Here is a 12551-nt window from a genome sequence, read left to right on the forward strand (position 1 = left end):
AATTTTGTCCAAATCCCTTTTAAATTATGTTGTAATGATTTCTGAGGTTGTAAGTAATCTTCTCCAAGGAGTCAGACTAGGTTGGGAATTACTTCCAAGTAATGGCTATGCATTTCCTAGCCACCACTAAAGCGAGTTTAACAAATTTCAATTGATATTTCAACAGCCTCATTTTAGGTCTTATATCTGCTAATTTCCCTAATAAAAACAATTCTGGCATCTGAGGGTATCATATTCCATTAATTTGTTCCAGATTCCCCAAATCTTCCCAGAAGGTTCTCACTTTAGGGCATGACCAGGCCAAATGCAAAAAGGTCCCTATATCTTGACCACCTTCAGACAGAAGCCCCTAAACAAGGGCTAGATAAGCAAAGAGAGAGAGATGGAAATCAGATTTGGGCATAGAAATTGATCCAGTTTGCTGGTCCAACTGGTTTTGGGACAGCATGAGCAGTACAATAATGTAAGGTCTAGGCTGGTGCAATTTCATTTTTTCCATCAGCTGTACCTTACTCCACAAAAATTAAATACATTGAAATCTGAATTATCCAATTTATGTTTATAGTTTTCTTATTAGGAACAATGGATTAGCTAGATTACTGCATTATTTCTTCACTTCAGCAATCAGAGTTTGAATATGGACCTCATAAGATGCAAGGCAACCTTACTTTGCCAAGTAGTGGTTCCTAGATATCTGATCCCAATATCCCTTTTTAAACAAACATTTAGATGCCCATTACATTTCAAATGATAAAGCCCATTTCCCTTCAACATTGCTGGTTTAAAAAAAAATTATAGCTATAAGCTATTATTCCCAGTACTATTTGAGGAAAACCTACACTGCATGCATTTCATAATCTTTCTGACAAAATTTACCCAGAAACAATTGAAGAACAAATTTATTCTTAAATACGTATTCGGCTGCAGAACACAAAAGCATGACGCCTCCACCTGAAATTCCTATACAAAGTCTGAAAAATAATCCACTACAAAAACTTTTACATCGGGAGGAGGGAGGGTATTAGTGGGGAGATTGGGGAGTGTAAATGAATAATCAATCTGTGTCAGAATTAAAATGTTGTAACTAATATTATGCTATGTGATTTTAAAGTTTAAATAAAATATTTTAAAAAACTTTTACATTATTGTATAATTAATTTTAAGTAAAATATATATTTTAAAAAAAAAAGTACATCTTGATTCATGTCTAGTGACCTGAGTCTACAACATCCCTTTTGTGAATGACCTATGTTTATACAGATCTTTTCAAGACCTCAGGAATTCCAAAGTGCTTAACAGCCACTGCTCTATTAGTGGTCAGTGCAGTGAATATGCTTGTACTTTTGGCATGGAATGTCTGGATTCCAAGATAGTGCATGACCAGACATTTGAACTCATTATACATGATTTTCCTCCAACATAAGAAACAAGAGCATCTGGCCGTTTAAGTTTTACTCAATTCTCTTCATGACCACAAAATAGTTTCTAAGGAAGAGAATGACAAAGGTATAGCCCAAGGAGTAGAGAGTTCCTCAAGATCAGCACCCTCCTGGTGAAGACACTACCCTATCTCAGTTCTAAACAATCTGCTTCCTATTTTGAAACAGTGCCCCTGATCCTGGACTCCTCGATCAGCAGTAACACCTTCCTGGCATCTAGGCTGTCAAAAATGTTAAGAGTTTGGTCATGTAAGGTTACAAGTTTTTGCTGAGAGTTAAAGGAAAAAAAAACATACAGGAAAAGTAGTTCAGCTGTGATCACTGCGAGAAATTAAATACAGTATTTGATAAAGAAAGAAGATTGCAACATTGCCCAGATAGAGCAGTACATCTCAAGATTCATGAACATTTCAGAATTCTGAAAAGCACCACAAGGCATTGAGAAAAAAGGTAGAATATGACAGGGATCCAGCAAGAAATAAAGATAGAATGGAGAAGCTTTAAAAGGAAAATAGCAAGCTAACACGGGGCTCCATTTTTTGGGTTAGAAGATGGTGTCCAGTGAGGCGCTACAGAGACTGATGCTGAGGCCCCAGCTTTTCACAATTTCTTTTGATGATATGGATGAGCAGATCAAATGGAATGTATCTATGATTGCTGGTGATATAAAGTTAGAGGCATTGTTGCTGTGAGGGAAATACATAAGTGTTTCAAAGGGATCCAGCAAAATTTAGTTTTGGGCCATGTTTTATTAAATGGATTAAATTACTATATACCCACTCCCTCAATTCTTACTAATCTATAAAACCTTTTAATCTTCAGCAGGGTTCTCATCAGGGGTGTCCTTTAAGTCCATAACTTTTTGACTTGGCATTGGAACCTTTAGCAATTGCTCTTTGTGAAAGTAGAGATTTTACTCGGATCCTTAGGAATGGCAATGAACATATGCATATGATCTTTTGGGTTTTGTTTCTAATCCAGCAGTTTCTTTATCAAGCATATTAGCTTTGCTTTCTCATATTAATCAGTATTCTGGGTATAAGTTGAATCTGCATAAAAGTGAACTTTTATCTTTATATCAAATTATTCTAATTATCCTTTTAAGATTGTGCAGAATCAATTTACTTATCTCGGCATTAGAATTACTAAGAGCTATAAACATCTTTTTAAGGAAAATTTTTCCATCCTATTTAATAAGGTTAAATTATTATTATCAAGATGGTCACCTTTATCACTTTCAGTGATTGGTCGTATTAACTCTATAAAAATAAAATTTACCTAAATTTTTGTACCTCTCTCAATCCATCCCAATTTTCATCCCAAAATCTTTTTTTTGCTTCACTCGACTTGTTTATATCTTCCTACATATGGCCTCCTTAAATAAAGCTCATCTTCAAAAAGCTAAAAGGAATGGCAGACTGGCACTTCCCAATATTAGATTATATTATTGGGTGGTCATTTTTTTTAAATTAATTCTTTTGTTACATTTTAATAATTTGGTTGACTACTCTCCATGGGTAGAAATTGAATTAAATTTTACAAAGAATATTTCTTTGTTGGCAATTTTAGGGCCTTTTTTTAATCTTCCTCTTTAAATAAATTAACTCATAATCTATATTTATACATAGTTTAAGAATATGGGCTCAATTTAGAAAATTATTTTGGATTTCAGAATGTTTCCCTTGCTAGTCCTATTATATCTAATCACCTTTTTCTACCTTTGTTACAGGATACAGCTTTTAATAATTGGCACAGTTTGGGCATTAAATGTTTCAAATACCTTTTCATTCAAAATAATTTTGCTTCTTTTGAACAATTGGTGATAAAATTTAACTAACCAAACATGCAATTTTTTCAGATATTTACCAAGTTAGACATTTTGTTCAATCTCAAATCCCCGCCTTTCTGCGAATCCCCGAGGCAAATATTCTTGATTTACTTTTTGATTTATGATTTTCTCATAAAGGGTCAATATCTCTTATTTATAACAATTTACTTCACAAACACCTGTGAAGTCAAAGGTCGCAAACATTATGGTGCCCTGAAAGTAGGAAACTTGATCATTTTGAGTCTAAGAGATAACAGAAAATTTGTATTCTAGTATTGTAGTCACCGACTCAACAGAAAGGAATAACGACCAGATTAGATGATTGGTAAAATGAAAAGTAAAGAGTGCTGTAATTTCTACATGGTCAAACCAAAATATGTACAAATAACCTTGAATAACATCTTGAATGTGCACTTGAATTGTTTGATTACAAATTTAAAACTGCGGAGCACAAGGGAAAATAATGTCTTTGTCCTAAACATTATGAGGGCACTGCACATCTTTGCCTCCTATGGACACTCTGGGAACTGTTGAGTTTCTCCAGGTATTTTGTGTGCTTACTTAAATAAACACCAGCAAAATCACCCCAACCTCAGGAGTTAAGCTACAGTTCACACCTTATACTCAAGATTGGCAAGACAAGGAACTTATACCAAAATGTCATATGACAGAGTATATAGAGGTGTTTGGGAGATAAATTGGGAAGGGGTTGTTAGAGCAGGTCACCAACAAACACTTTAAAACACATAATTTTTGCAGGAGCTTTTGCAAGAGTGCTCAGAGACTCATGATGGACTGTCATTTGCAAAAGGCAACAAATATAACAACAGGCAGTAGCAGCTTTGTCTGAAATAGAGCATTTACTGTCGGGAAGGTCATGTGATCTTTGCAGGCAGAGAGTAGAAAAAAAAAACAGGCTTTGCTCTCAGAGTTGGAAGGAATGAAAGAGAGAGAGGAGAGACACAGACATCGGTTCCAGAGGGACAAGCTGGCAAGCATTGGAAGACAGCCTGGTCAAAGGAGAGGACTGGCTGTCTGGTGTTTCCCTTGGAATAGAGAAACAGAAAGGAACTCTGTGGTGACCTGAAAGAAAGAGGTTATCATTTGGAGAACCCTCAAGGGGGAAAGCTTTGTCAGCAAGACACTGGAATCAGTTGCTGGTGTCCAGCGAAAAACAAATCTCTCTCTGAAAACCGACAAGAACCTTCTTGAGCTGTAACCATTTACCTTTCAAGCACCAAAGCCTGGTGAACTTTATTAATGTTAACTTCTGTGCACAGTAGAAGCATTGCCTGCAACCAGTGAGATTGGGCTGTGAACCAAATAACTTTGCTGAACTTACACACACATTACACACACGTGCACTTAGAATTAGGAAGGGGGGTTAAGTAGGTTAAGTGAGTCAGTGGAGATAAGTTAAAGTTTGAATCTATTTTCATGTTCAAAGATAATTAAAAGCAACTTTTGTTTAAGTTACCCTTTGTCGTGGTGCATATCTATTGCTGCTGGGTTTTGGGGTCCTCTGGACTTGTAACAGTCGTGAAACACAAAAGTCTGCAGATGCGACGATTATTGTAAAAACATAGAAATGCTGGAGGAACTCAGCAGGTCTCGCAAGCTTTAAAGGTACCTCGAAGAAGCGCTCACCCCCAAAATGTCAGTTATTTATCTTTACCTCCTGTGGACTCTGCAAGACCTGCTGAGTTTCTTCAGCATTTCTGTATTTTTTTCTACTAATATGCCAATCACCTATTAGACCTCAAGGCACTGGAAAGAGACCACCAATGCAGTATCTTTAAAGATCTCCAAATCCATTGGATGGATAATGGAACGAGGCCAAAGTCCCTGGCACTGAGGCTCAACTGCACCCAGCTGCGTAGGTCATGGCATTCAGATATCTGTCATCAGACCCTTGGAAAAGACATGCTGTTTTGAGCTGTGTCTCAGTAAGACATGACAAGGCACTCAGACAAAGAGATCCAAGGATGTGCTCAAAGTCTCTTTGAACAAATGCAACAACTCCACAGGTTCTGGGAATTTATTTAATATGGCAACTTGTACTGAAGGAGGAGCATTGGGATGTTCTAAAGTGGAGGAGTGGTATAAGAGTTTGTAGCTGCAACAATGGCTTTTTTTTTAACCATTCATCTCAGGTCACACATTCCAAGTGGAAGTGCATCACCTATGATCTTGACAGACTATCTGAGAAAAAAAAGACTACGATGACTAGCAAAGAGGTAAAGCCAGCTGATGTGCTCAGTGGCCTTGTACATGTAATCAATTCCGAAATAGTTCAACATTTCATTAATTACAAATAAAAAATTGTACAACAGAGATAGCAAAGACTGATGTCAGCTTCACTCACAGGTACCCATCATAAAATAGGTTGCAAAATTGTTGTGTGCAATAGACACAATCATTTCCATATCATGACTGCTTCATGCAAGATGATAAAAATGCATTAAATCGTCCTAGCCTCTAATTCAAGATTTTTGCTTTTCTTTCATTTTCAAAAAACTGATTTCCCTTCACAAAGAGAATGCTTGCACTTTGCATAATGTATTGAATAATAATTCTTCTTTTACATATTTGAACCGAAAAGAAACCTGGACACATGGCTTGTAGATTGGCATCTTGTCAGATGCAACATTAAAAAAAAACAAGATACAGGTAGCTCTGATCCCAGCATGAGCTATGTGGAGAATTGGCAAGCATATAGGAATCATCCTGTGAAAGGGACACAAAATTATAAACAGACACACTATTAAACTAATATGTTTTTGTGTGTCTGGAAAAACACTGGAATGTCTATCATGTATTGTTAAGAAATGCATAAAATGTGCCTGAAGAGGTAACTCTGGAAAGCAACCACTGAAGCCCCTGAGTCCTGGACTCTGAGTAAAACCCACTAAGATCATCAAGGAGGAGGTAATATCTGAAATCAAGCAGGGAGTTCTGGAAGTTGTGAAACTTAAGAGTGAATAAACTGTTTGAACTATGCAATGAATTGTTGAAGCTAATCATCAGTAATGAGGAATAGCTATTTGGTAAAAGCTATCTGGTGCGTTTTATCATGTGCTGCATTTCACTGGCAACATAGGCTTTGCCATTGACACTCCCAACCTAAAAAACACATCAAAGAACTGCCTACTTTAAGCTGAATGTCCACAAACCACTATATAACAAGTGTTTTAATTGACGGATAAAATTACATTTTTAAAATACAAGAAAACCTGCCAGATGAGAAAATTGGACAAATGGAAAGCGTCCACTTGACCTGAAAAATCAATGTTAATCTCCCACATGAATTTTCCCTTAAATGCAACAATACATCAACCATGCACTGTTTAAAGATCTTACTGAATTCATTGCTGGAACTTGTGTTAGTATTCATTGGTGAAACTAAATATGTCACAACAAATCATGTCCTTGAACTATGAACAAATCAGGACTCAAGCAATTTCAATCTGGAATCTCAAACATTTTTACAATTTCCAATGGACTTTTACCACACAATTCTCTCTAGTCACTTTACACAAATGTCAATTCAGTGAAAAGCCCCCAAAATATATTTCCCTCTGTTGGACTGAATGTTGAATTGTATTTGTTTATAGTTATTTTGTAAATGAGGAAGAGATGTGAAACTCACTAAATAGAGTTCAAGTTAGGAAATCTATTGAGCAGACTGACATTCTAAACATTAGGACTAATTTTCTAGTTGTTTCAATGTTCCAAATAACCTTTAGGCCCCATATTTAAAAAAAAAATTCAAAGATTATTTTTATCCAAAGATTATTTCTACAGCAGGAGAAGACCACTCCTTTGTATTGTCAAATCAAGCTGAGAACCCCTTCTATTAATGACCTAAAAATCTGACTGAATAATCATCTATAAGTGCCCAAAACCAGTGAAATGGTTCTAAATTTCTATTCAGTCTTCCAGATCTACAGTACAAATATTTGTTACTACCTTATGTAGCCAATGGGAGCTGACTAGTGCCAGCTGTTATTTCTGAATGTGCTAAGCCTTAGCCTTAGCCTTAGCCTTCAGGGTTTATTTTGGCAAGATCTTAAATATTTGCAGAGCAGTTTTATGATATATTTCAGCTCCAGGGAGGCAATGGTCACAGGAGAAAGATGATGAAGAGAGAAGTCTCAAAAAGTAGATGGATGTAACTGAACAAGATAGTTGGAGAGATGAATGAGCATTTAGTAAAAAAAAACCCAAAAATAAGCTATGTTAGTTAACTCATGGGTTATTCTTATCCATGAACAATTAATATAGCTGATGAAAAATATTAATTATTCAAGGTATATATTAAATATTGGTATCAAGACAAAATATAACCATGGTGCCTATGCCAGCTCATTGAAAAAGCTACTTTTCATAGTCCCACACTCCATGCATCATTTTCTCCTTTATGTCTATAACTAACATCCTTTCATCGGATACTAATACATCTGATTTCATCAACCTTTCAGGCAGCAGATTCAATCTATGTAGCGGAGTCCCTGACTCTAAGTTTCATTGTTGGGTTTTAAAAGAGCAAAGACCACTTTTCAACTAGTTCTTCCACCAAACTCATTGCTCTTAGCCACTCAAATGGTTTTATAGGAAAGGGGGTATATTTAGCTGAACAAAAGTATAAAGCATTTACGGTAGTAGCAATAGTGAGAGGCACCGTGAACATAGTGGTCACCACAGTGTTATTATAGTGCGAGTGATCTGGATTTGAATCTGGTGCTGTCTGGAAGGAGTTTCTATGTTCTCCGAGTCTGTGTGGGCTTCTTCCAGGTGTTCTGGTTTCCTCCCACCCTTCAAAACATTTTGGGGTATTTGGGAGGCACAGGCTCGTGGACCAGAAGGACCTGTTACTGTGCTGTATATCTAAGTTAAAGTGTTGGTGACTTCTAACAAGCACACATAATTCTCAAATATCAGTCACTGATAGGTTTTGTCTGTGCTTGCCTTCAGATTAGACTGTAAAATTGATTGCAAGTGCAGTTGGGACCACAAGACTCCTCGTACCTTAGGTAAAGTTATACATCATGTAATGCAATGCATGCAGTGTGCATATTTTTAAAAGATGTTCAGCAAGACCACTGCAATAACTCAACATACAATGCAAATCTAACACCACCACTACAACAAGAGGCACACATAGATAAACATTATCACGTACAAAGGTCAAAAGTTGACAAGACAAATTCAATATTCAAGACACCTACCACTGGGGGCACTTGAATTCTGACATCACTGGTGTCCACCAAAGGCAACAATGTATTGGTTCCTTGCTGTTTATCTTCTGTGCTTGATTGAGTCTCTTGGTACTTTTTATTCCTTAGTTGCCCAATCTGGGGTGTTTTAGCTGTGTTCTCGAGATCGATGGAAGGATATGCACCAGTTAGTTCTCCATTTTGATCCTTAAAAATTGTAAGTCAGATCAGAGAATGATTATCTAATATAGATTTGTGCGTATATGTTTGTCTGTTCTCCATGCAAATCAATATGGAGCACTCTAGAAATGTTCAAGGAGGTTCAGTTGGGGAAACATTTGATGCTGAATGTCATATGAAGTTCAAAAGAGTTTTTTTTTTAAAACCAGCTTGCACTGACTTGCATTACTGTTTACTATAATTATGCTAACATTTGATGCTAAATGTCATGACCACATTGAATTAAACTTTTATGGTCATATGCCGTTCAAAAGTTTTAAAAAAATTGAACTAGCACCAGGGACACCTCAATTAGTTACAGTGCTATACATTCAAAATAAAAACAAGTAGCCAAAGAAATACTAGGCCCACCTCAGTGCTCAGGCCTCCAGACAAACAAAGAGCAGGCAGCAGGAAACTGAGGAACAATGCCACGCCTGCCTCAGTGCTGATGCCGCCAGGCATTCCATGAGCAGACAAGTCTGCTGAGGAAGAACAAGCAAGACTCCACGCAATGCGACCAAAAGCCACCAGCCGAAAGGTAGCACCATTTACTACAGGCAACCTGCTAAATGCTGCATCCAGTTGACATTGAGTGTTCTTCCATTAATGCAGTTGTAAATTGCTCCATGTCAGAGGTATTCCAACATTGTGGAGCAAAAAAGTGGAAAACTTAGCATACCCCCAATGGCTGAGCCTCCACAGCCATTGAAAGTGCTGCTGCTGGCCACCACGGCAGAGTCCAAACGTTTCCTAAAGATGATTAGAGTCTACAACTCAGCGTTTCAGATGGCATCTTTTGGAGCCAACAAGAACTGAGTCTTTTATTTCCCAGGCAATGCTGGGTATCCTGCTAGTGTAATATAAAATAGATTAGGTAAAAAATTGTAATAGAATGTAATTGTACAATTGCTTTCATCAGGTAATATTTCATTGTTGGCTAAATGTGTCCTAAAGAACCCTCTCAAGGCAATGAAATCTCACGATTTCATCATGGAATCATAGCCAATTTCATAAAAATGGGGTTGATCCAGAAAACCTAATCTTGGAGCAGCAGGAACTTGTGGAAAACACATGCAGAAGTGATTTGAGGTCTGACTCCCTTATTTAAAGTTTCCCAGTCATTTGCATTGTTTGGCTAATTCAGCTCAGATTGAAAGCCAGTGCACTTCAGCATCCAGAGAGCCAATGGCTTTGGCATTTCATCCTCTTAAAAACCAGTATTCCAGAAATTGAAAAATACACTCTGTACAGCTGTTTTCTTTCAAGTGACATTCAGAAAATTTACAAGTTCTTCCTAATCTGTATCTGGGGGTTCCATGAGGTCAGTGATAACCTCTAGGAGATCCTATGGATACCTTTTTGTGACGTTGCAATGTTCTTGACTGACGTGTATCAGCCTGCATGTGGTACTCAGGCCACATTAAAAGAGCAATTTTGAAATTTAAATGCAATATTCCAATCATTTAGCAAATATTTAAACAAAGCATTAATCACAATGAGCACCAACATTTTCACAAGTCACAATGTTATACATCCTCACTAAATGTTGATTTTGTGGAAAGATCTTTCTTTCTCTCTCTGTTTGAAAAACATTCTTAAATCTTCTAACTTGCTTCCATGTTGTTCAACTGAATGCCTGTTTTCTCTTTCGCTCTCAAGTTCTTTCTTAAAATAATGAATTATGTTGGAGATCTTTTTTTTGTGAAGTGGATTTCTTAATGATTCTCAATTGAAATACATCACCTCACCTTAGTTGGTGAAAATTTGACCATATTCATGTTCTCTTTACAGTACTGTGCCACTATTCTTGGCCGTGCTCCTAAAGTACAAGAACAACAAACAAAAAGTAGATTATGCTTATTAAAATTATGTTTACTGATCGAAAGCAAAGACCACATTACAATATAACCTAATCAACTGCATTTGACTAAAACCTGAACATTGAATAATACTGCTCACCACAAAATCCGCTTGTTTTCTCATCTGTATTGATGATTATCAAATGACGATCTGCCAATCATTGCTGGCAACACAGAATTCCTCCTAAATCTTGAAGCATTCAAAGGCCTAATACAGTCAATCAGTTCAGAATTTTGTAGTTTAACTCACCATTCTATCTACAATAAAGCAGTTCCTCCTACCCACATCATCCGCACTGAGCACTCTTGCCAACCTTGTAATTCCTCATTCACCCTGTTAAGGGAATCCAATGTTGGGTCTTAGGATCACCCTCTTTCTGGAGTGTGGGTTAACGCAATATACATACTGTTGATCTATTTTGTGTCAAGTTAATTCAAATATTCAAATGCTGGTGGTGGGCAGAAGATAACCTTGCAGAGAATTTTATAGCTTTTGAAACCTAACATATTTTCACCAAACAAGATTCTACAAGTGGCACTGACATATGGCTGTTGGAAGTTGAGCAGGATTCTTTGGATTTGTAAATACATTAATGGAAATGAACTAACTGTGCCATTTAAACACAAGACAAAAAAGCTATTGCAAAACAGGCCAACTTAGGCCTAAAAATCCAACAAAATGCAGATATAGAGTAAAATTTCACTTTTACAGAATTTACACATGAAATAAATAGACGAAATGTAAAAATAATGAAATTTTATTAATTTTTGTCAAGGGTTCTCATCAAGGAAAATCACTGCAGATAATTTTCTTGGAATGTAACCCTTTTGTAACGTGGAGGTGCACTACAATTTGCTTTCTTTCTTTGTATCAGACTGACCATTTCCACTCTGGTATCCATCCGTGATATTGGATCAGCTTTGGATTACGGTCTATCCCGCTGAGCTCACCTTCACTGTTGGAACAATGCTGTGTGGCTGCTGATGGTACAGGGGTGCAGGAGGCAAATCAAAATAATAGATGGTGTCTCTAAAGGGACTCCCTTTTGTTTCTCTTTCTCTTATTGGTGGGGGCATTGGGTTAGTAGCATCTCTGTTTGTCATTACAACAACCAAAAGTTAACACATTTTGTGCATGACATACATGACGATTAAGGAATCTTGGCCTGTAATTCTGCATTTCACAATTTTTCATGTTCCTTTGTACGCTGTCTCTAACTGTCCCAGCTGACCTCTACAATAAATCTACACAGCATTTATCAAATTTATTGTCAGAGTACATAGATGACATTACTTACAACCTGAAGATTCTTTTTTCCTTAGGGCGAGCTAATGGTAGTGCGAAAATAAACTGCACACAGCATAAAACATGTAAACAAAGAGCTGTAAACAGATAACTAATATTAACTATGCAATACAGAGAGAACAAAAAGTATATCAATAAATGAGTCTCTGATTGAGTTTGTTGTTAAGGAGTCTGATGGTGGAGGGGTAGCAGCTGTTTCTGAACCTGGTGGTGTGAGTCTTGTGACACCTATACCTTTTTTCCTGATGACAGCAGCGAGAACAGAGTGAGTGCTGGGTGGTGAGGATCTCTGATGATTGCTGCTGCTCTCCCGACGGTAGCGTTCCCTTTAAATGTAGTGAGTAGTGGGGAGGGTTTTACCTATGATGTCCTGGACTATGTCCACTACCTTTTGGAGGACTTTGCATTCAAGGGTATTGTTGTTTCCATACCAGACTGTGATGCAGCCAGTTAGCACACTTTCCACCACACCTCTGTAGAAATTTGCGAGGATTTCTGATGTCATAGCAAACTTCTGCAAGCTCCTGTGGAAGTAGAGGTACTGACGTGCTTTACAGGAGCTGCTTCATAGCTCCAAACCTGATCTCTGCCACGTGTGGGATTTGCACATTTTCCCTCTGACTATGGATTTCTTCCCTAAACACTTACAACTGGCATCTTTGCAATATGGGAAGGCTAACT

General features: G+C 37.2%; 1 protein-coding gene across 5 annotated transcripts in view; it reads right to left on the bottom strand.

Moving 5' to 3' along the window:
- The window catches only part of gpsm1b (G protein signaling modulator 1b), a 248192-nt gene that overhangs the window by 21391 nt on the left and 214250 nt on the right, over window positions 1–12551 (bottom strand). For all 5 annotated transcript variants that reach the window (XM_069885288.1, XM_069885278.1, XM_069885306.1 and 2 more), the window contains 2 exons: window positions 10454–10524; window positions 8496–8690 (listed from right to left, as the gene is read on the bottom strand). In XM_069885288.1, coding sequence (XP_069741389.1) covers window positions 8496–8690; window positions 10454–10524 — 266 coding nt within the window. The remainder of the gene's footprint in view (window positions 1–8495; window positions 8691–10453; window positions 10525–12551) is intronic.

Source organism: Narcine bancroftii, chromosome 1 (assembly GCF_036971445.1).
Source record: "Narcine bancroftii isolate sNarBan1 chromosome 1, sNarBan1.hap1, whole genome shotgun sequence".
Lineage (NCBI taxonomy): Eukaryota > Metazoa > Chordata > Chondrichthyes > Torpediniformes > Narcinidae > Narcine > Narcine bancroftii.